Here is a 23,998-nt window from a genome sequence, read left to right as displayed (position 1 = left end):
GCAAGTGTCGCCACGCTCCCGGCATCAACATAGCATGCCCACAACTTCTTAACCCATACGTCTCTTAATTTTTTAAGTACTCTCCTATGCCCTCTATATTCCTCAAGAGATTCGCTTGAATGCCTATACCAATTGTAGGTTTTCTTCCCCTAACCAAACCTTCAATAACCTCTGTCATCCATGGTTTCCAAATCTTACTGTTTTTCTCTTTTCACCCTTATGGGAACATGCTGGCCTTGAACTCTTGCCAATTCTTATTTAAAAAGATGCTCACTCATCAGACGTTGCCAGCGTCTGCTCCAAACCTACCTTCGTCAAGTCGTTTCTAATGTTATTGAACCTTCTCCCTATTCAACTTGAGGACCAATCTCATCCCTTTCCATACCCACCTTGAAATTTACAGAATTATGTTCACTGTTCCCAAAGTATTCACCCACCGACACTTGATTAAGATCAAGTATTGCCCCATCACTCTCAGGAGACGGAGGTGCAAGAGCAATAGGGTTAAAGTAGGGGAGAATTTTAATCATCCTCGTTGATGTTGGGATGGTTAAAATTCTCCACTACTATAACCCTATTATAGAGTAATACGTCCGAAGGTGGGTGGTGGGAGTGGGGGGCTTCGCCGGCTATGGTGCTCCCCATCCCCTCCCCGTCCCTTCGGCCTCCACCCATCCGCCTAGGCCTCGGATTCGCCCCTTGACCCCCTTCCCCGGGGGTGGGTGGGGAGGTGTCCCATTTCCACCAGCAGCCTCCCCCTTCCCTTCGGGGCCGGAGGGGTGGGGTGTCCTGTTTCCATCAACCCCCTCCCCCTTCCCTGTGGGGCCGGAGGTGGGGGGGGGGGGGTGTCCTGTTTCATCAACCCTCTTCCCCTCCTTCCCTGTGGGGCTGGAGGGGTGGGGTGTCCTGTTCCACCAGCCCCCTCCCCCTTCCCTTCGGGGCCTGTGGGTGGGGGGGGGGTGGGAGGGTGTCCCATTTCCACCAGCCCCTACCACTCTCCCAACCCCCTGTCGGGTGACAGTTTTTGATTATGTATGATTACCACACTGCTGTGTGAGAGCTTACTTTGTCCAGATTGGTTGCCAAGTTTGCAACAACAATGACAACAGTTCAGGAATATTTTGGCTCTAAATTTGATTGTGAAAGAGAGGAGCTACAGTTCTGAGCATTAGATGAGTGTCACTGCCTGTTTTGTGAGAATATTTTTTTTTGTAATCTTAATGGGGTTGTGTTTCTATAACTCCTTTTCAGGATGTTTCAAAATTATTTGCAGCCAGTGAATTGTGGTCAGTTTTGTACTGTAAGTAGCTTGGGCTCTGCAAGTTTCCAAACCAGCAATGGGGCAAAGACTTGTCAGTTAAAATATGTTGGTTGAGTGATTTGTTTTGACCAGGATATTAGGGAGAACTGTTCTGCTATTTGAAATAGTGCAGTGGGATCTCCTTCATGCAGCTGAGAGGGCAGATAAGGTAGTCATCTCTTGCTAAAGGCAGCACCTCCAGTTTGTCTTCACTGTAGCACCGTCTTGTTTTTTTTGTGCTTGCCATTCTCAAATATGACTTGAAACCATGAATTTCTGATTTGGAGAGGCTGCTTCCCACTGAGTCACAGCTGACTAATTTACAATAATCAACTTTGCTTAATAACTTGTTTCAGTTCTAAATTTCATTCATGTGATGTACATAGTTTGAAAATCAGTATTCAAGTTCTTCACAGTTAACAGTAGTTTAAGACATTTAACTGTCAAGTTCTACTTTTTAGAATTATGGAATTATTACAGTACAGAAGGAGCCTATTCAGCTTATTGAGCTGATGCAGGTTTTTTGTTAAAATGCTCGAGATAGAATTTTTAGCTCTTCCTTTCCCCCATAATTTTTCCTTGTGAATTATCCAGTTTTTGTTTTTGAAAGCCACATTTGAATCTGTTTCCAGGTTGAGATTGCAGTTATTTACTATGTGGAAAATGTCTTGTTTTCTGTGAGTTCTCTTGTAATCACCTTGAATCTTTATTTTCTTGTTCTCAATCATACACGTGAGGGAATCATGATATATGGGGCTAAAGCAGGAAAGTGGTGCTGAGGTAAAAGATCATCTGTGATCTTATTGAATGCTGATTTGGTGTATTGATATTCCAGAATCTCTTGGTTGTTCTTCCCCACCAAGGCTTACAAACAATAAGTAACTTCTGCTCAATACCAGAGGGCATGGCTTTAAGGTAATGGGTGGGAAGTTCAAGGGAGCCGTCAGAGGGAGGTTTTTCACCCAGAGAGTGGTTGGTGCATGGAATGCGCTGCCTAGGGTGGTGGTGGAGGCTGATATGTTGGTCAAGTTCAAGCAATTGTTAGATAAGTATATGGAGGAATTTAAGATAGAGGGATATGTGGTAGGAAGGGGTTAGTTAGTCTTAGGAGTGGTTTGAAGGTCGGCACAACATGGAGGGCCGAAGGGCCTGTATTGTGCTGTATTGTTCTATGGAAACAGGCCCTTCAGTCCAACTTGTCCATGCTGACCAAGGTGCCCATTTAAGCTTGTTCCATTTTCTCATGTTTGGCCCGCAGCCCTCTACCTCTTCCTATCCACGTAAATGTTGTTATTGTACCTGCTTCAACCACTTCCTCTGGCAGCTCATTCCATCTATGCACCACACTCTGAATGAAGAAGTTGTCCCTCAGGGTCCCTTTTAAATCTTTCCCCTCTCACCTTAAACCTATGCCCTCTAGTTTTTGATTCCCTTTCCTTAGGAAAAAGATAGGGTTAATATGCACAATCTGTGCCCCTCATGATTTTATACACTTCTATAAGGTCACCCCTCAATCTCAAAGAATAAGGTCCTAGCCTGCCCAACTTTTCCCTATAACTCAGGCCCTCAAATCCTGGATTTATTATTGTTTATTATTATAACGAGATCAAGTTCTTGCACCTCTGTGATTTGCTTGCATATCTGTTCCTCTAATTCCTCCTTGCTAATGATGTACAATGTACATGGCAAAGCCAAGCAGTTCGTCACGAAAGCAGCACAGGTACTGTACTGGGAAGAGCAAGACTCATCACAGATGACATGGTGATAAAGCAAACCAGGAGTTAATGCTTAAAAAGAGTCATTAGGAAGAAAGTTATAAATGCAAAGCAGCAGATGTTGTAAAGTTTTAAATTAACAGAAAATTCAAGATTCCCAAGGGTAAATTAGCTATGTGGATAAACATACAGTAGATGAAAGCCACAAGTAGAATATTTTTGATTTTAACGGGTTGTGGATGTCGTTCCCTTATTCAAGAAGGGGAGTAGAGATAGCCCAGGAAATTATAGACCAGTGAGTCTTACCTCAATGGTTGGTAAGCTGATGGAGAAGATCCTGAGAGGCACGATTTATGAACATTTGGAGAGGTATAATATGATTAGGAATAGTCAGCATGGCTTTGTTAAGGACAGGTCCTGTCTTACGAGCCTGATTGCATTTTTTGAGGATGTGACTAAGCACATCGATGAAGGGAGAGCAGTAGATGTAGTGTATATGGATTTCAGCAAGGCATTTGATAAGGTACCCTATGCGAGGCTTATGGAGAAGGTGAGGAGACATGGGATCCAAGGGGACATTGCAGTGTGGATCCAGAACTGGCTGGCCCACAGAAGGCAAAGAATGGTTGTTGAAGGGTCGTATTCTGAGTGGAGGTCGGTGACCAGTGGTGTACCTCAGGGATCTGTACTGGGACCCTTGCTATTTGTGATTTTTATAAATGACCTGGATGAGGAAGTGGAGGGGTGGGTTAGTAAGTTTGCGGATGACACGAAGGTTGGGGGTGTTGTGGATAGTTTGGAGGGCTGTCAGAGGTTACAGAGGGATATAGTTAGGATGCAGAGTTGGGCTGAGAAGTGGAAGATGCAGTTCAACCCAGATAAGTGTGAAGTGGTTCATTTTGGTAGGTCAAATATGTTGGTGGAATATAGTCTTAATGGTAGGACTCTTGGCCGTGTGGAGGATCAGCGGGATCTTGGGGTCCGAGTCCATAGGACGCTCAAAGTGGCTGCGCAGGTTGACTCTGTGATTAAGGAGGCAGATGGTGTATTGTCCTTCGTCAATCGGAGAATTGAATTTAGGAGCCGTGAGGTATTGTTGCAGCTGTATAGGTCCCTGGTCAGACCCCACTTGGAGTATTGTGCTCAGTTCTGGTCGCCTCACTACAGGAAAGATGTGGAAGCCATAGAGAGGGTTCAGAGGAGATTTACAAGGATGCTGCCTGGAATGCGGAGCATGCCTTATGAAAGCAGGTTGAAGGAACTCGGCCTTTTCTCCTTGGAGAGATGGAGGATGAGGGGGGACCTGATTGAGGTGTATAAGATGATGAGAGGTATTGATAGGGTAGATAGTCAGAGGCTTTTCCCCAGGGCTGAAATGGTGGCCACAAGAGGACATAGGTTTAAGATGCTGGGGAGTAGATATAGAGGAGATGTCGGGGTAAGTTTTTTTACTCCGAGAGTGGTGAGTGCGTGGAATTGGCTGCCGGAAATGGTGGTGGAGGCTGATACGATAAGGTCTTTCAAGAGACTTAGATAGGTACATGGAGCTGAGTAAAATAGAGGGCTCTGGGTAATCCTAGTAATTTCTAGGGTAGGGACATGTTCAGCACAGCTTTGTGGGCTGGAGGGCCTGAATTGTGCTGTAATCGTTCTATGTTCTATGAGTTCCTTTAAATAAGTGAAGCCCTTAATTTTGCATTCAAAATTCATAGATTTAAATAGTACTTGTAATAATGCTTGACGTGCACAAAATGTTATAACCACTGTTAATAGGAGGGAAAATTTGCAGTTCTGAGCCCAGTATTTGTTAACTTCTTTGAATCTAATCCTCGTGAAATTCTGACACTATTTTGTGCTTTTTCTGAGATGCACATTCCAAATTAAAATGCCCATATTTCTGAAGCAACTGAAGCCTACTATAGTGTTAGTGTATGTGACTTTGCAGTGAAGTAGTGATTGTATGTGTATTCCAGGTGCTTCTTGGCAGCAGAGGTCATCTCACTTTAGGAACACAACATAAAAGTTGGAATAGGCCACAATGCTTTCAACCTACTCTGGCAGTCACCAAGATGAGGGCTGAATCTGTGGCTGAAGTCCAGTTTTCATCATATCCCTACAAACCCTGATTCCCTGTGCTCCTCGAGCATTATCAGTCTCAGCTTTGCGCATGTTCAGGGATTGAGCATTGATAGCTTTCTGAGCTGGTGAATTATAAATGTTTAAAACTGTCTTTTGGGGAAGTGGTGGAAGCAGATACAACAGCATTGTTTAAAAGGCATTTAGACAGGCACATGAATACACACTGCGGGCAGATGGGATTGGCATCATGGTTGGCACAGACATTGTGGGCCAAAGGGCCTGTTCCTGTGCTGTACTGTTCTATGTTTCAATTCTCTTCATCTGAGTTCTAAATAAATTACCTTCCTATTATTTTGGTGTGCTGCCTGAGTATAGGCTCTTTTTAATTTGTTGACTCTCTGCACATAAAATAGTTGATAAAATACAGCATCAAATAGTTGTGTGCTTGATGAGTGGTATTAATGTTGTTCTGGTACACTATTTGGTATGCATTCCTGAGTCCTATCATGCTAGTTGACCTTGTCACTTCATTGATTTTTCCTGTAGATTATCTTGAAGGGTATAATTCAAGTGAATACCTTGGTCAGGGTGGAACATATCTTCCGGAAGATTTCACATATTCTCCAGGCCTGCCTTGTCCAGAAAAGCTACCGTCAATGAGTAAGTCATCTCTGAATAAAGGCATTTCCCATTCCAAGTGTGTGAATAAAGGAAAGAATAGTTGCAGTAGTCTTTGTTCAATTTCTCCAACAGTTTGCTTTACACAGTGATTTCTTCTTGCCAACAATTCTTTTAGTGACTATGTGAGACACCAGTTGGGGCTATGCCTCTCAGTTGGTTATTGTACATTAATTCTGGGGAGGGGAAGTAATTATTTCATCCCGTGAGTAGTGAATTTTTGGTATTCACAGCCTGAGCTAACAGAACGTACAGTTAGGTTCAGACTCCCTCATATCACCTGAAGTGATGTTTCTATAGCATCTTATAATGTAATATAAGATGCCCATGCCACTTCCCAGGAGACAGCAAACTAAGTTTCAGATTGGGCCATTTCAAGAGTGCCAGCAACAGGTGACTGAATGGCTGGTCAGAGAGGCATCTTTCAGGGCGTTATCACAGGCAGAAAAATGGCAAGATACTGTACCTCCAGAGTTGATGTATGACAACTAATTGTGGGGTCTTGGCTGTTGAGGCACGACTTTTAATGGAGATTTAAATTGGTGATGTGCAATTGGTCAGAATTTGAATCCAATTGTTTGGGAGAAATGTAGAGAGAGGAGGATACAAATGGGAGAAAAGCCTTGGGATTTGAAACCAAAGTCAGGAATTTTAAAATTGAGTCTTTGCCAGACCTGGAATGAATGTGAATGAGCAAGGATGAGAACAATTCATCAAAACTTTGTAAGAATGCTGATGCAGGTACCAGAGTTTTGGATGAGTTCGAGTGTTCATAAGACAGGAGAGTTGCCAAGGTTGGAAAGAGACTGTGCAGCCAGGGATGGAGCTAGGAAATTTTAGAGGTGTGTGTGTTCCCTTTGGTACAGGTAGGTAGTTCACTTTGGAATCAAATGTAGCACCAAGGCTGACGATCTGATTCCCCCCCTCAGGGAGAGGAAAGGCTCAGTGGTTTAGAGAACATAATTTGTGAAAGGGTTTAAAGATGACTAATTTTATTTCCCGGAATATTGTTGGGCAAGCTGTGTGACAAACTGGACATTGGAGAGTCAGGATAGAGCTGGTAAAATAGAGTTAGAGTTAACAGGTGTACTGGTAGATCCTTGAGCCTTTTTTTGGTGACCCTACTGGGAGGCAGCATGGACATGAACAATAGGATGCATCCTTGGGATTCACCAGAGGCAATAGTGTGGGAACAGAAAAGCAAGTTCATTCCTGATCGAAGAACAAGAGAGACTGCAGATGCTGGTGTTGTGAGAAATCCTCATGGATGTCATGTGACAGTAACGACACTGACGCCCGCTGACCGGAGGACAACATTGCTCCTCTGATCGGAAGCGCTACTACTGTCAATCAAGGTGTAGCTCCACCCACCCCTTGGGTGTGGGAGTACCTTTTGCTTCTGAACTTGCCTGACCAGTATCCTTTGTCTCTGAACCTGCTTGACCATTGGCTGGGGCAGGAATCTTTGTCTTTGACCCTCCCCCCCCCCACACCATTGGCTCGTTTAAACCACAACAGTGAGGCTCCACCCAGCCTCCTAGCGCCATAAGAAGGGCTGTGTCCACTAGCCTTTCCTCCTTTGACAACCCCAGGAGTAGTGAGACAACGCTGTAGAGATCATTGGTAAGAGTGCATCACCACATGGTCAGGGAGCGTTCCACTCAGACTCAGGGAGCGTTAAGGGCCAATGCTAGTGTGGGATGGGCATTGAAGTGTCATATCCTGAAGTTGTACATTGTTATTGTGTGCTTGTGTGTATCAGTGTGTGAGTGTATTTTACCCCAGTTGCAATTTCCCTCTCGTGTTCGTGGTATCCTGTGCGTGAGTGAGCGTGTGTCTGTTCCCATCCGTTCTGTCCCGCGTTTGCCTTTGTGATTAAACTAGTTTTGGTGTACAAAGCTCCAGTCCAGAGTCCTTGATCCTTAAGACAGTTAAAAGAACGATTTCACACAACAGCTGGAAATCTGCAGCAACACACAAAAGTGCTGGAGGAACTCGGCAGGTCAGGCAGCATCTGTGGAAGGAAATGAACAGTTGACGTTTCGGGCTGAGACCCTTCATCAGAACTGGAAAGAGAGAGGGCAGAAGCCAGAATAAGAGTTGGGGGAGGAGCACGAGCTGGCGGGTGGTAGGTGAATCCAGGTGAGAGGGGGAAGATTGGTAGGTTGGTGGGGGTGAGGGAGAGTGGGAATGATGTGAGAAGCTGGGCGGTGATAGATGGAAGAGGCAAAGGGCTGGGATTATCGTTGATAATTCTTTTGCCGTGACTGGGTAGATAAGAATGGGATCAGGCAATGCCTTTTCTACTGAGCTGGACAATGCAGAAGAGGTAAAAGCAGGAAATGCTAGAAATATTTAGCAGGTCAGGCAGCATCTGTGATGAGAGAAACAGAATTAAAGTTGCAAATGGATTATCTTTCACCAGAAATGAGGTGAGAATTTGGTGAGGCGTGGTGTGGCCAGAGTGGTCACGTACGACGAGGAGAAGTATTTTACCAAGACTGCAGTCAGGATGCTCTGTGTGACTTTTCAGTTTTATCTTTGGAATCCTGGTTGGAGAATTCAGATTTGTTATAGGAAAATGGGAAGGTGTTTGGCAGGTAACAACACATTCCAGAACTTTGGAGAGGAAGGAAGGGTTAAGACCATCAGTAGGAAGATGAGTAGGACATCCAGCCCCTTGAGCTTGCACCACCAATCATTCATGGGTGATCAGACCTTCCTCAAGTCCACTTTCCTATCTTTTCCCATGACCCTCGATTCCCTTGCTGATTAGAATATATTTTGGCAAATGTATCTTGGCACATGAATAATAAAGAAATGGAGGGCTATGTGGGAAGGAAGGGTTAGATAGATATTAGAGCAGGATAAAATGTTGGCACAACATCGTGGGCTGAAGGGCCTGTACTGTGCTGTTATGTTCTATATACCCAAGGACTCTGTGACCAAGGAGTTCCTTCTGAGAGAAGAAATTCTTCCACATCTTAGTCTTAACTAGATGCCTCTTAGTCTGACACCATGCTGTCTGGTTTTGGACTCTCAGAGATCAGAGGCATGCATCCATTTGCGCAGGGAGATCAGGAAATGGGTTTTGAAGAAACATTTGTTGGAAACCAGTCATTTCGTCTGGGTGGGCAGAACTTGACAGCTTTTGTGTGGCCCTATTCCGAGTGTTGGGCATTGCTTTCTAACAGTGCATCTAATTGAAGCCCATTTCGTGTTAGTGGACCATTATCAAAAGAGTAGAAGGTGGCAGGGAAAGTGGAAATTTAGGAGATCAGAATAATTGGTGCTGAATTATGGAAAATTATGCAGAGCAAAATCATGGAACGAATTATGAATGTATGTTGCTTACAGTTTATTTGAACAAATTTTGTTACTGAGGAAAGCTTTAAGAATTTCCTCCATGATCATCTGAGACTTTTGGAATTTTGGCTAATTTTAGCCACACGTTCCTTCGCTGATCCATGTGCAAGCTCTCTTGTTTTAACGTATCTTTGTCCTTTCAGAGGGGCTTATTGATGTTAATATGAGTGAAATCAGCATGGAAGAAATCCAACATTTATTTTCACAAGATTTAGAAATAAAATATGGAGGTCACTGGAAGCCGGGAGACTGCAAACCCCGCTGGAAGGTGAGATGTCAAATTGTCCATTCAAGTCCGTGCATCTTTGTAGGGAGTTCTATGGAAAATTAAATCTTCCCAAGAAAATTTCCAGACTTGCTCCACTCTATTAATTAGATGCCAAAATTCCGGGAAGGACATCTGCCCTTAACTGCTCTGGCTGATATGTGATTCCAGACCCATTACTAAGTTTAGCTGGCTCAGCCAGTCCCTTAGTTTAGAGGGAAGCTAGTGAAAGACAAATACTGGATTAGCACTGTCCTCCACATCCCAAATAACATAATTTAGAAGTATAGAAGTACCAACTCCATCACACTGAGAGGATTTTTTTTTACAGAATTGGGGATTGGCCTACAGTTCAGCATGTGACTGCCTTGGGTTTATTCTGGTAGGATGGTTAAGTTGGGATCGATTTATTTTCCCAGCCATCCACGTGTAACTTCCTAAATCGTGGAGTAGTGCAGCACAGACACAATCTGGCAATAATGGCATTGTATTTTTGGTATTGATTCCTTTAACGTGAGCTAAGTATTGGGACAAGGCAGATAAGAGGTAAATTTTGATTTTGGGGAAGTAAATAATTCCAAATTGTTGGTGTGTTCAGCCCTTGTGTAACCTTAAGGAGGGTGGAGTTTCAAATATTCTCCCAATCTTTATACAGCTATATAATTGCCAGTGAATATTTACTCTGAAGCGTTCGAAGTTGCTAAGCTAATTTTTTTTCAGGTGGCGATCCTTATTCCATTCCGCAACCGTCACGAGCATCTCCCAATTCTATTTCGGCATCTGATTCCAATGCTTCAGAGACAGCACGTGCAGTTTGGCTTCTATGTTATTGAGCAGGTAAATTCTTTCACAGTTACTGATATAGAATGCAACCGGATACTAAGTCAGTTATAACTATTTTTCATAGGTAGAAGTTGGACTGTAGCCTAAAACTTTGTGATTTGAGCAGAAGAATCCTCCCAAGGTGAATGTGATAGTGGATTCAAGATTAGTTCAAGAAATGTGGGCTTCCTGCACTGTTTTGAGAATATTGTTTGATATCTGGTGGTACATCAGCTACTTACCACATGGGAAGTGGTGCATCAAATTCAGAGTGAGAGTAGTGGGCATGAAGAGATGAAGAAAGCCAAAAGTGTCAAAAGACAATCAGGTTTATTATCACTGACATGTTGTGAAATTTGTTTTGCAGCAGCAGTACAGTGCAAGACATAAAAATTACTAAGTTACAAAAATAAATAAATAGTGCAGAAGAGGAATAATGAGGTAGTGTTCATGGACCGTGCAGTAATCTGATGGCGGAGGGGAAGAAGACCACTGTTTTCTTCCTTAATATGACTGGTACATATACCATTCTCACTTGCTGCTATTGCTAATATTTTGACTGCATAATGGATCACTATGGCTTCATTTTTATTGGTCTAGCCGAACACAAGGCAAGCTGCAACTGAATCTGGACTATTTTGAGTGGTTACAAAAATTCTTGTAATTTTATTTTAGCAGTTTTTATTTCTGAAGCATTGAATATGCTATGGAGGAGGACAGGAGACCATCGTAATTATCTTTGTTCCCTGAGTGACATTTTAATAAATCATCCTTAATTGATTCGCTACAATTAACTTACTGTCTGGAAAGGAAGGAGGTGTATGCTGATGATGCTGTGCTTTACCTCTTACCAGCTCCCTTGACGCCTTTTTTTTCCCTGCGTTGACAGCACTTTGACATTCAACAACGAACCAACGGAAATTTCTTCCAACCAAATCTTCAAGACCAAAGCAGTTTGCTGTCCTTGTCACAAACTCTTTCCTTGCCATGGACCAGGCAACTCTGAAGCTGAGCCAATCTACTAACACCTTTGTTATCACCTTTGACTCCAAGTTTAGTTTTGGGTCCATGTCCAAATCATCAGTGACTGCCCATTTCTACCACCCTTAATCTTACCTCTACCTCAGCTCATCTGTTGTTGAAACCCTCACCCATGCCTTTTGTTACCATCCACTTCAATGCACACCAGCTTGATGGTGTAATATTTCATTTGCTGTAAATCTTAAATAGTTTAAGTGTAGTTTTATTGTTCCTCTTCCTTTGTTTACCCAGGCTGGTAACTATCCCTTTAATCGTGCAATGCTCTTCAACGTTGGTTTTTTGGAGGCTATGAAAGATCTGGAATGGGACTGCCTTATTTTCCATGATGTTGACCACATACCAGAAAGTGATCGCAACTATTATGGATGTGGGCAGATGCCACGGCATTTTGCATCAAAGCTAGACAAGTACATGTACATGTAAGTATTGGCACTTTCTAGTTTCTCCTTTATATGTGTGCTTGCCTGAAATGCCAAATCATAAAGCTTTAATGGATAAAGGATCAGAAAAATTGAACAGCACAGGGTGTTTAGTAGTGAATCTATAAAGTTCCATTTTTGAACCATTAAGTATTACTATTAAGTCCACTATTAGGTATTTGAATTAGTAATTTTCCTAAGTTTCATTTCTCTATCTTGTTACATGGAAATTAGGACAGGAGCATTTTTCTGTAACAAGATTATTTGCAATGTTAGATAAATTGGGATACCTTGATGCTCCTGGGAGTAAACACACATAGGTCTATAGAAATGATAGAGTAAAGGCCATTTGGACCAATCATTGTTCCCATGGCCTGTGCCCATGTTTAGATGTTTACATGTGCCTCCTCCAGCCAAAATTGTACCTCTTTTTTTTCTTCCCCCTTCCTCTTAAAGTGTATTGACAACTGATTCAACAGGAACTTGTTAATGTTGTCATCTTTGGATGTATCAGGGAACATAAATGATCAAGGGTAGGGTGGTGCTGCAGTGGTTAAGTATCCAAGTAAACAATCTAGAGACCCGAGTTCAAATCCCACCCCAACAGCTGTGGAATTCAGCTTCAGGCTATGTAACATCCCAGCTGTAGTAATGAAGACCCGTGCTCCAGAATTAGCTCTGCCTCGAGACAAGCTCTTCTAGTACAGTTACAATACTGTCATCTATCCAACAGTGTGGAAAATTACCCATGTATGACTTGTTTACAGAAAGCAGGACAAATCCATTCTGACCAATTGGTGTCTGATCAGGCACATGGGCTGATAAGTGGCAAGTAATATTCACACCAGAAAAATGCTAGACAAGTTCATTGCCATAGGCATACGTACACAGGATATAAATGCCATGAAAATTAGCTTCATTGTCAATGACAGTCTCTGACCACCAATCTTAAAGTTCAGTGGCATGACCATTGCCGATGCCGATCCCCATCATCAATATTCTGAGAGTCTCATTGACCAGAAGCTCAACTGGACCAGTTGCATACACAGTGTAAGGTAAGACATCTTTATTAGTCAGATGTACATCGAAACACACAGTGAAATGCATCTTTTGCATAGTGTTCTGGGGGCAGCGCACAAGTGTCGCCACATTTCCAGCGCCAACATAACATGCCCACAGCTTCCTATCCCGTACGTCTTTTTGGAATATGGGAGGAAACCGGAGCACCCGGAGGAAACCCATGTAGACCCGGGGAGATCGTACAAACTTCTTGCGGGAATTGAACCCGGGTTGCCGGCGCTGTAAAAGTGTTATGCTAACCGCTACACTACTGTGCCTGCAATGTGGCTGCAAGAACAGATTAGAAGCTTTCCTGCAGTGAGTAACTCACTTCCCAACACCTTAAGGCTTTTTATCATCTACTAGACAGTAGTCAGACATGTGTTTGAATTCTTCCCACTTGACTGGATGAGTGCTGTGCCATTAACACTCAAGCTCAACACCATTCAGGGTTAAAGCAGCCCGCTGGACTGGCACTGAATCAATCAACTAAAACATTACCCTCTCCACCACTAGCACACAGCAGCTGCAGTATGTGCCATCTACGAACTGTAGTACAATTACTCACCCAAGCCATCCCAACTGCATCTGTTGAAACTGTGACCTCTATTATGAAGAAAGGCAAGGGCAGCAGGTGCATGGGAAATCTACCCTTGGTTCGCCTCCAAGTTGCACAGCGTCCTAACGTGGAAACAAAACATCAGACCTTCTTCATTGCTGACTCTAGATGCTGAAACACCCTCTCCAAGCAGCACTGTGGAAGCACGCGTATCAGAAGAACAGCAGTGGTTCAAGAAGGTGTTGGGGATGGCTAATAAATGCTGGTCATGCCTGCAATGCCATGATCCTGAAAATGTAAAAAGAGAACCCACTTTTTCTGTCACCCCATTCTGATAATTAAGTATAATAATGTTGTTAATACTTTTAAGTTTTTTATGCTTACCTTCCTTTTAATGTTCATAGAAAGGTACAGTACAATACAGGCCCTTCAGCCCACAATGTTGTGCTGACCTTTAAACCACGCCTAAGACTATCTAACCCCTTCCTCCCACATATCCCTCTATTTTAAATCCCTCCATATGCTTATCTAGCAATCTCTTGAATTTGACCAATGTACCTGCCTCCACCACCAACCCAGGCAGCGCATTCCATGCCCCAACCACTCTCTGGGTAAAAAAACCTCCCTCTGATATCTCCCTTGAACTTCCCACCCATTACTTTAAAGCTATGCCCTCTTGTATTGAGCACTGGTGCCCTGGGAAAGAGGCACTGGCTGTCCACTCTATTCCTCTTAATATTTTGTACACCTCTATCGTGTCTCCTCTCATCCTCCTCCTCTCCAAAGAGTAAAGCCCTAGCTCCCTTAGTCTCTCCTCATAATGCATACTCTCTAAACCGGGCAGCATCCAGCTAAATCTCCTCTGCACCCTTTCCAACGCTTCCACATCCTTCCTATAATGAGGCGACCAGAACTGGACACAGTAAGTGTGGTCTAACCAGAGTTTTGTAGAGCTGTATCATTACCTCACTGCTCTTAAACTCGATCCCACAACTTATGAATGCTAACGTCCCATGTTGCTGTTTTATTCACTTAGAAATGTTAACCAGAACATTCATTTTCTTTGCACTGACAGACTATAAATGTACGACTCTTGTGCTTCCATTTTCTTTAGATCTGTTTTTGCTTTAACTATAACTAATTATCCCATCTTTTTCTTCCCCCTCCGCGCCCTCGTATTTTCTAGTCTCCCGTATAACGAATTCTTCGGTGGAGTTAGCGGTCTAACAGTGGAACAGTTCAGAAAAATCAATGGGTTTCCCAATGCATTTTGGGGATGGGGTGGAGAAGACGACGATCTCTGGCGAAGGTAAGAACCCATTTCTTGTGTGTTGAAACGTTAGAGATACAGGGATCGTCAATTTAACATTAATCTGGAATAGTGTGGAGTTTAGAAAGTTGCAGAGATGGGGAGGAGCAAAGCCATGTATAAGTTTGATATCAAAGATGAGAATATTGTGTTTGAGGCTTTGACAGACGGTGTAAGTCAGGGAGGACAAGGGTGATGAAAGAGTAGGATTCCTATTAAAGTTTCTGTTTTACATTGGGAGACAATGTGCATTAAACCACATTCTCAACTCTACTTCTTGTTTAAACCTGAACTTGGATTACAAATCTAATTGTCCCCTAACCAACCTCAATATTGTGTGTATGGATTTTTGTCAGGCTTTTAATCAAGTGCCACACAAGAGGTTAGACCATAAGACATAGGAGCAGAATTCGATCGTGGCTGATTTATTTTTCCCTCTCAACCCCATTCTCCTGCCTTCTCCCCGTAACCTTTGACACCCTTACCAATCAACCCCCACTTTAAATATACCCAACGTCCTGCAACAGGACTCCAAAGTCCCTTTACTCCTCTGATTTCTGAATTCTCCCTCCATTTAGAAAGAGGTCTACAATCTAATAGTCTAGAAAATAGGTTACTTGCCATAGAGAAAGTGTAGCCAATATTCACCAGACTGGTTCTGGGTGACAGTGGGTTTGCTGTATGAGGAAAGATTGAGATGGTATTCTTTAGAATTTAGATGGATGAGATCTCATGGAAACTAGTAAAATTTGTGAAGAGCTTGCCAGGGTAGTAGCAGGGAGGATCTTTCCCCTGAATGAGGAGACTAGGGATGGGCATTGTTTGAGTATAAGGAATAGACCGTACAAGTCTGAGAGGAGAAATTCCTTCAGTCAGAGGTGGTGAACCTCTGAAATTCTCCTCCACAGATGGCTGTGGAAGCTCCGATGTTATATTCATTCAAAACAGAGATCAAGAGATGTGTGGCCACTTAGGGGACAGTGCAGGAAAATGGTGCTGAGGTAGATCAGCCATGATATTGATGAGGAGTGCAGGCCTGAAGGGCCAGATGGCCTACTCCTGCTCCAATTGCTAATTGGCACATCTGAGGCTCATAGAATTAAAGGTTCAGCAGTAGCATGGATAGGAAGTTGATTTGATGTCGGAGGAGAGTGGTAAACGAGGCAAGAGCATGGTACACAGGTGTACCCCTGGGTTCATTGCTAGAACCCCCACTCCAATTGGTTTATATTAACTATTTTGATAGGAGATAGCGGGTTAGAATCCCTAATTAATGGGGGCACAAAGCGTGGAAGTGTGTAAACAAACAGTGAGGTTGGAACTAATAGACTGCAAGAAGACTGGTTGGCTATCTGGGCAAACAAGTGGCAGCTGAAATTTAATACAGAAGTGTAAAGTGATGCACTTTAGCAGAAAGAATAAGGAGAGACAATATGGTGTAAATGGTACTGTTCTAAAGAGTGTGCAGAAACAGAGGGACCTGGGTGTGTGCGCACACAATCCTTAAGTGGCAGCAATTTGATGGAGTAGTTGGAGTCTAATGTTCGTAAATTGAAGCATGGAGTACAAAAGCAATTGTACCTCACTGGATATTGTGTCTAATTTTCGTCATTGGACCTTAAAATGGTGCAAAGGACACAGAAAGGTGGCAGAAGAAACTTTACTTGGGAATGAAGGATTTCTTTTGCAAGGTTAAATTGGAGAAGCTGGGGTTGAAAACAATTTTACGCAGAGATTTAATAAAGGTGAACAAAATCATGATTGGTTTAAATCAGGCAGATGGAATTCCTATCAGCAAATCATTCAAGATTTTGGTTAGAAAATAAAAAGTGGATGTGAGGAAGTTTTTTTTTAATGATCTGGAACTTGCTGCGAGTACAGCAGGTGGGAACAATTAGTCAGTGCCTTCAAAAGGGAATTGGAAAAGGCAGTGGAGAGAGAAGAACATAGGTGGATGAGACTAACAGCAAACAAAACACTGGAGGAACTCGGCTGGTCAGCTGGCATCTGTGGAGGGAAATGGAGAGTCGACGTTTCGGCTTGAGACCCTTCATCTGTGTGGGTCTTGGCCCAAAACGTCAACTGTCCATTTCCCTCCACGGATGCTGTCCGACCCACTGAGTTGCTCCAGATTACAGCACCTGCAGTCTCTTGTGTCTCCAGGTACATGAGACTGACAGGATTGCTTCACCAGGTGCCAACACTGGACCCAAATATGCAGTAACAGGTTTTTAATAACTTGTTCATGGTCTGTGGACACGGCTGGCAAAGACAGTATTTGTAGTGCATCCCCAGTTGTTCCGATGAAAGATCATTGATCTGAAATGTTAACTCTTTCTCTCTGCAGATGCTTCCTGCCCTGAGTATCTCCAGCATTCTGCTTTTGTTTCAGATATTTAGCATTCGCAATTTTTTTTCTACTTGATTTAAATTTTTTTCAACAAAGGTTAATGTTATTAACAGTAACTATGGTAGAAATGCAGAGTTTGTTTAATTACTTAAATTAACTTCCCCAGTTGCCATGGTGGGATTTGAAGTTGTGTTCTAATCCAACAATTTAACCATACAATACCCTGTGAATGAAATTGATGTTTCATTAGGGGACAAAGAAATTACTGCCCAGCTAGATTTTATTTTGAATAAATTGATTTTTTTAAACACAATTACTGAAAATTATAATCCAATTTTTCTTCACGTTTTGTATTGATCACTTTTTTTTTAAAAAAAGAGCTGCAGGTACTATTGCTGTTAAATTCACCAAATCCAACGTGAGCAACTTCCTATGGTATGTTGATTTATTAATTCTCTTCCTTAATTTTACAGAGTTCTTTATGCAGGATACAATGTGACAAGGCCAGAAGGAGATCTGGGAAAGTACAAATCTATACCCCATCACCATCGAGGGGAAGTACAGTTTTTAGGCAGGCAAGTATTCAACGTGTAGACATTTCCACATTTGAGATGTAGACTTGCTATTATGTCAGCTTCACTGGGTAACTGATGTGAGAATATCCGGTTTCAAGGAAGATGGTAGTGTAGCAGTTGGTGTAACGCTATTACAGAGTTACCTGGGTTCGGATCTGGCCACAGTCTATAAGGAGTTTGTACGCTTTCCCCATGCCTGCATGGGTTTCCTCCAGGTGCTCCGGTTTCCTCTCTCATTCCAAAGACGTATGGGTTAGGAGCTGTGGACATGCTATATTAGTGCTGGGAGAGTAGCGACACTTTTGGCCCCAGCACATTCTCAGTAATGCAAAATGACGCATTTCACTGTTTCAATGTATGTGTCACTAATGAATAAATACCTTCTGAAAGTGCATTGTTCGTACATGCATGTATAATCTATTTAAAGTGCCTTTAAAGATTTGATGGCGTATAAGCCCATCCTTTCTGGAATCTTGTTTTAGAACATAGAACAGTACAGTACAGGACAGGCCCTGCAGCCCATGTTGTGCTGAACTAATTAAACCAATAACTTCTAATTAATCCCTCTTCCCCCACACATTGACCATATCCCTCCCTCCCTTTGCATATTCATGTACCTATCACCAAATCTCCGATGCTAACCTGCCTCCACCACCACCCCTGGCAGTGCATTCCAGGCCCCCACCATTCTGTGTGAGGGGGAAAAAAACTTGCCTTGCACATCTGTTGTACTTTCCCCGTCACCTTAAGTACTCGACATTTCAATCCTGGGGAAAAAAAGTACTGGCTGGCTACTCTGTGCCTTGCAAAATTTTATAAACTTCTATCAAATCTCCCCTTGGCCTCCACCGCTCTACAGAAGACAGCCCCAACTTGTCCAACCTCTCCTCATAGCACATGTCCTCCAAACTAGGCTACACCCTGGTTAACCTCCTCTGCACCCTCCCTAAAGCCTCCACATCCTTCCTCTAATGAGGCAACCAGAATTGTACGCAATACTCTAATGTGGCCTAACCAGTGTTTTAGAAAGCTGTAACATAACTTCCTGACCATCCTAATCAGATTGGATCCAGTCATAGATCTCACACTGTGCTGGGTTAAAAAAAAGGTTCCAACCTCAACAGCTTTCAAAGTCTCAACTAGGTTAAAGGCACAGTAGTTAGTACTGCCTTCTCACAGTCGAGGGACCAGGATTCTGTCCTGATCTTGGGTGCCTGTGTGGATTTGGCACATTCTTCCCATGACTGGTTGGGTTTCCTTTCAGCTTCCAAAGACATGGAGGTTTGTAGGTTAATTGGCCTCTGTAACTCGCTCCTTAGTGTGGGTACGTGCCAAAAAGAATCAAAGGGGAGTTGATGAGCATGTGAGGGAGAATAAGTTGTAGGGCCACAGGGAAGGTCAGGGGAGGAGGAATGGGACTGGTGGGATTTACTGTGCTGGGAGCTGGTAGGGACCTGAAGGGCCAAATGGCCTAAGCATTAAAACTGCTAATATGAGACTGATACTTGGTAGCCTAGAATAGACTGTGGAAAGGGGAAGGAGCAACTGAAGTGAACACCCAAGGCAGTAGGAGGTGGCCTTGTGAGATTATTTTTGATGCAGCATTGACTATGTACAATGGTTTCTTTTGAGTTTGAAAGCCAGTTTACATGTGCAGAGGAGATCAGCTCGAGTAGTACATGGGCTGTTGATGTTTGGGCTTTTATAGGTAGATTAGAAATGCTGAGATTTAATTCTCCTTTAAAGCAGAGAAGGTTAAGAAAAGATGCAATAGGTTGGTTCAAAATAGAAGAGGTTTGCTGGGGCAGATAGGTTAGGTGGGAGAAGCCCTTCCCAATGGCAGGAGGGTAGATAACTAGATTGATTTTAAAATGATTGAATTGTGATTTTTTTTTGTGCTCACTGAGTTGGGATCCAGTCTATAGAGAGAGCATAGTGGAAGCAGATTCATAAAGAACTTTAAAAGGTGTTTGAAGCCCCTTGAGGAAAGTGTGGGATTAATTGGAAAGTTCCTTCAGAGAGCTGGTATAAACCTGTTGGGCTGAATGGCCTCTTTTACTGTCATCTGATTTGTTGCCCCACTTTGGTTTGCCTCGCTGTTTATTTAATCATTTCCATGTTTAATTTTTTTTCCTCAGATATAAATTGTTGAGGTACTCTAAAGAACGTCAACCCCTGGATGGGTTAAACAACTTGAAGTATACTCCAAATATAACTCTGCACTCTTTGTACAAAAATATAACTGTGAACCTTACACCAGAGTTGGCTCCTGTGGCTGATGATTAAAGAGGATGGGACCACCCTGAATTTTAACAGCTTCCCTGGAATATTATGAATTTCAGCACATTTTGTTCTGGCAGTTCAGTGAAAGGCTTCGAGGGTCTTGAGAAACGGCCAAAGCACCTCAGATGTGGTTATTTTAATGACGGCTCGAGTCCTGAAGTTTGAACAGCTGATTGTTATCTGCATGTGTGTGCACTAGCTTTGCAAATGAGTTCATTATGCATTTCGAGAGAGAGAACGCCCCCATCGCTCTGAAATCAAGGGGCGTACAGCAGGGCTGCTCATTATTAAGTCCTGGCATTATTGTGTTAGTTTTCTTGTCATCGTCAGCTGTTCCTGTACAAAGTTGTTAAAGCCAATAGAATTCCCATTTGTAGGTGTTGCATAACCTATTGTAATTTTTAGCTAAAATGAAGGCTTATGGTCCTATTGAAATAATGCTATGGATTTGTAAATATACTGTAAAATTGTGCACTTTGCCACTCCTTTTTTTATACTATTGAACTAATGCATTTATGTGATGTTCCTTTTAAAAAGGAAGTATATATATGTATGTATGTATTTAACTTGGCATGTAAGAGCAAAATGTATATAGTCTAAGACACCATTTACCATCCTTACTGAATAATGGAAAGAATTCCAATATATTATCTGGTCTCTGGTAGCGAAAAACAGACCTGGTTACTGTAGGGGTATATGTTACTAAATCACATAACCTAGTTATGATCAAATACTTTCTCTTGAAAGTAAAATTAGTTTAGCCTGAGATTATTTTCAGCATGGAGCGGTGCTCTCTAAGGCATCTCACAAGTGGGGAAGTGCTTACAAAAGCCAAGGTGAGAGGTATATGTTTTTCTCCTTAAAAGGGATGAAAATAAACTAGCGGGTAAACTAAGATGTCATAAGGTTTTGTGTGTGCAGACTTACCATCAACTCTTCAGAAACCACTGACGTTTAGCATTTGCCCAAGTAACTCTACAGCCGCCATGCTCTTCTGACTGAAAAGGTGTAGCACATCCATTACCCTGCGGACTTCCTGCATGTTTACAAATTCGGCACCTGTCAGCCCACAATTCTCGGATTCCCACTGGGAATGCGAGACCCTGTTTTCTATGATTTTCATCTTGCAAAGGAAGCATTATAAAATTTAATGTGTACGCCAATAGTTATAAAAGCATGGAGTGAGTAGTTAGGTACAAGTTTTTAAAATGTATTCCATTGGACCATTGTCTATATGCCAGTACTACTGAAAAGGCAGATGATTCTGTGCAAGTAGTTTTTGGAAATTGTTCTGTTCTTTTGATTTTTCTTAATTGAGATTTGTTGACGGTCTTTAAGAATCTGCCATTACTTTGATTTTAATCTGGTGGGATGTTGGTGTAATTGTTAGACTCCACAACCAAGGGAAACTTAGCATTTTTCTTGCTCTTCAAAGAGGGCAAATAATCGGTTTTCTAATTTTGTTTTGTTAAAATGGGCTGTTTCACTGAGTAGCCCAAGGAAGGTTTTCTTGACTCATTAGTGGACTGCAGTAGTTCTTTAGTTATGGACAAGCCTGGTATTGTTTGTTTTTCATTGTACATTTGCAGATCTTTTTTCTATAACTTTTTATAATTATCACTAACCACAGTTGGGAACTTTAAATCTTTTGGCTTGGGGCCTAAACTTCTATTAGTTGTGTGTGTTATTCCTGAATGTATTTGAAGTACATAAAACATGCAAACTGGTTCAAAAAGTCTCACACAAATAGAGGGGAATTGTTTTGTATTTGGAAATGTATATTGTCTAACACGTGTCATTTACTACTTGAATAGTAGGAAGAATTCCAATATCTTATGTCTAGTAGCTATAAGCATACCTCGTTACAGGGCTATATATTACTAAATCACATAACCTAGTTATGACTTGGAAAACAAAGTGTGCTTCGATTGTACTAAGAAGAAAAGTACAAATGTTTCAAGTGAAATAAGATGTCCTCGCAGTAAGTTTGGGTGATTCAACAGAACAGTGGCATTCAGCAAGTTGGGGGGGAGGTGGAAAAAAATACCTGAATTGACAGCATCGAATATACTGGTTCTGGCCCTGGAGAGCTCGCTTGATGCACATTTTCCGTACTGGTTGCCTTAAGCTTTTCTGTTCAGTATTTGCTTAAGTGAACCAGAAAGCCTGCCCCTAATGTAGGCACTGAAGAGTGGGGTCCAAAAGAATAGTATTGAAAACATCTGGACAAATACAATGTGCTATTCTTAATACTTTATAAACATTGTGAATTTCTTTTAATCCAGCCAAAGTCGACCTGGAGTTTGAGGTTCCAGCAGCTGTCCTGACTCAGCTGTGATTTTTTTTTTAGTTTCTACCTTTTATTTTGGTTTGTTGTCTGTACCCTCCTTCCACTCGTTCCTTTCAGATGACTTTTGGCATAGGTAACACACTGGTTAAATCACTGCACTGGTAACCTAGAGGCCTGGACCATAATCCACAGACATCGTTTGGATTTCCATCCACCCCCCCCACTTGGCAGCTGGAAAAAAATTAAATTTAAGCAACTTACTCTGGGAATTAATAATAAACAAAAAAGATACCAGTCTTGGGACCAGCAACTATCACATTGTCCTCAAAAACTGATCTGGTTCATTTAAAGCACTACAAAGAAGGAAATCCACCATCCTTATAAAGCTACATGAGATTCCAAGCCAACCAGTATAGTTAATACTTGATTGCCTCCTCACTTTTGGGATAATTAAGGATGTGTGTCAAATGCTGGCATTACCAGTAATCTCCATATCCTATAATGAATAAGTAAAAATGTTCATATTTTCTCCAATTGACCTTTCTAGTAATGTTGTCATTAGAGTCTAAACATGACATTTGGAATGGCTGATACTGTTATGGAATATAATGCAGATTAACCCCACCAGAAGAATATTTTTCATAGCATATGATAACCTGGTGGTGTGTTATTTTGCAGTGGAATTGTTTGACTGTATACGCTTGTGCAAACTTTCCTCCTTTCGGAAGAGAGAGACTGCAAATGCTTTTGCTTCTCAGAGGAAATAGTGAAGTATAAAATTTAATTTTGTTAGTCTTATCCAAAACAGATTTTTCTTTCCCCTTTCCCAGTGATAATTCTGTACATTCCCTGGGATATCTGTCAAGCAATGGACAATAAATTTGACAAGTTCCCAAGTCTTTGGAATGTAAGATTCTCCTACAATAAGGAGAAGTAATCAGGAGGATGGCATTTCTGATGGCTTTCTCTCCTTTAGAGCAGAAAGAACAGAGGCTTAGATTAATTCTGCCTGATTATCCTCTTGACTGGTGAGTTAAGTGAAAATGCCTGCAGGTTTGGTGGGAAGCAAGGTGTCTGATATGGGGTAATGTATACAGTTGGTTTATGCCTCTGATTAAAAGCCATGTCGGTATATCAAACTAAACCAAAACTGGAAATAAAACCACTTATGAACTGCAATGTCCAACCACTATTAATGATAATTACCCCAGGTATATGGAAGTCAGTGCTATTATTTTACTACCTTTTTGTTTAGCTTTAAAATTGCACTTGCTGTCTCGTTGCACATTTGGTTAATATTCTCTGAAAGGAAGGTCAGGTTATCTGAAGAGTTAATATCCAAAAATCTAGTTTGGTCTGTTTTAAAAATATTTAAAATGAAGCCTTGACACAGGATGCATCGTAATTTTTGAGATTTGCTAATGTATTCTAACCCTATAGAACTTAATGTAGATAATTCATTTCTCTCTCTTGTGTATCTGCTTTTATTTTCAGTGTTAACTGAAAGAATTGTGCACTTTAACTTTTACATTATCTCTAATATATTTATGATTATATATATATATATATATATAATCTATATGTATTGGATCTTAAATTGGAAGGGTGAGAACTGTAAAAACCTGTAATAGTGGCAGAAATTGTTTTCTGTTCAAATTCCCATGTTGCTAATCATATAACAATGTACTGTAAACCACATTTACTTTCAGAATACAGTATGAAGTTGATTTGTAGGCAAAAATTGTAGCATGCTGCAGGAAGATTTAAAAAGGCATGCTAATCTGTACACCGCACAGTCAGCTAATTGATTTAAGTATCTGTCCAGTAGTGTTTCTGGTAATATTTGTATATTTTGTATCATTTTATGGAAGTAAACAATACCAGCCAC

At 41.8% G+C, this 23,998-nt stretch overlaps 1 protein-coding gene across 1 annotated transcript in view; it reads left to right on the top strand.

The window, feature by feature from the left end:
* The window catches only part of b4galt6 (UDP-Gal:betaGlcNAc beta 1,4- galactosyltransferase, polypeptide 6), a 58,127-nt gene extending 34,141 nt beyond the window's left edge, over window positions 1-23,986 (top strand). The window contains exons 3-9 of the mRNA XM_052022986.1: window positions 5,641-5,754; window positions 9,282-9,406; window positions 10,124-10,240; window positions 11,498-11,685; window positions 14,490-14,612; window positions 17,436-17,537; window positions 19,676-23,986. Coding sequence (XP_051878946.1) covers window positions 5,641-5,754; window positions 9,282-9,406; window positions 10,124-10,240; window positions 11,498-11,685; window positions 14,490-14,612; window positions 17,436-17,537; window positions 19,676-19,823 — 917 coding nt within the window. The 3' untranslated portion in view covers window positions 19,824-23,986. The remainder of the gene's footprint in view (window positions 1-5,640; window positions 5,755-9,281; window positions 9,407-10,123; window positions 10,241-11,497; window positions 11,686-14,489; window positions 14,613-17,435; window positions 17,538-19,675) is intronic.
* Window positions 23,987-23,998: the final 12 nt, after the last annotated feature.

The sequence above is a fragment of the Pristis pectinata genome, chromosome 9, assembly GCF_009764475.1.
Source record: "Pristis pectinata isolate sPriPec2 chromosome 9, sPriPec2.1.pri, whole genome shotgun sequence".
Classification (NCBI taxonomy): Eukaryota; Metazoa; Chordata; class Chondrichthyes; order Rhinopristiformes; family Pristidae; genus Pristis; species Pristis pectinata.
This window is presented reverse-complemented; position numbering and strand designations above follow the sequence as displayed.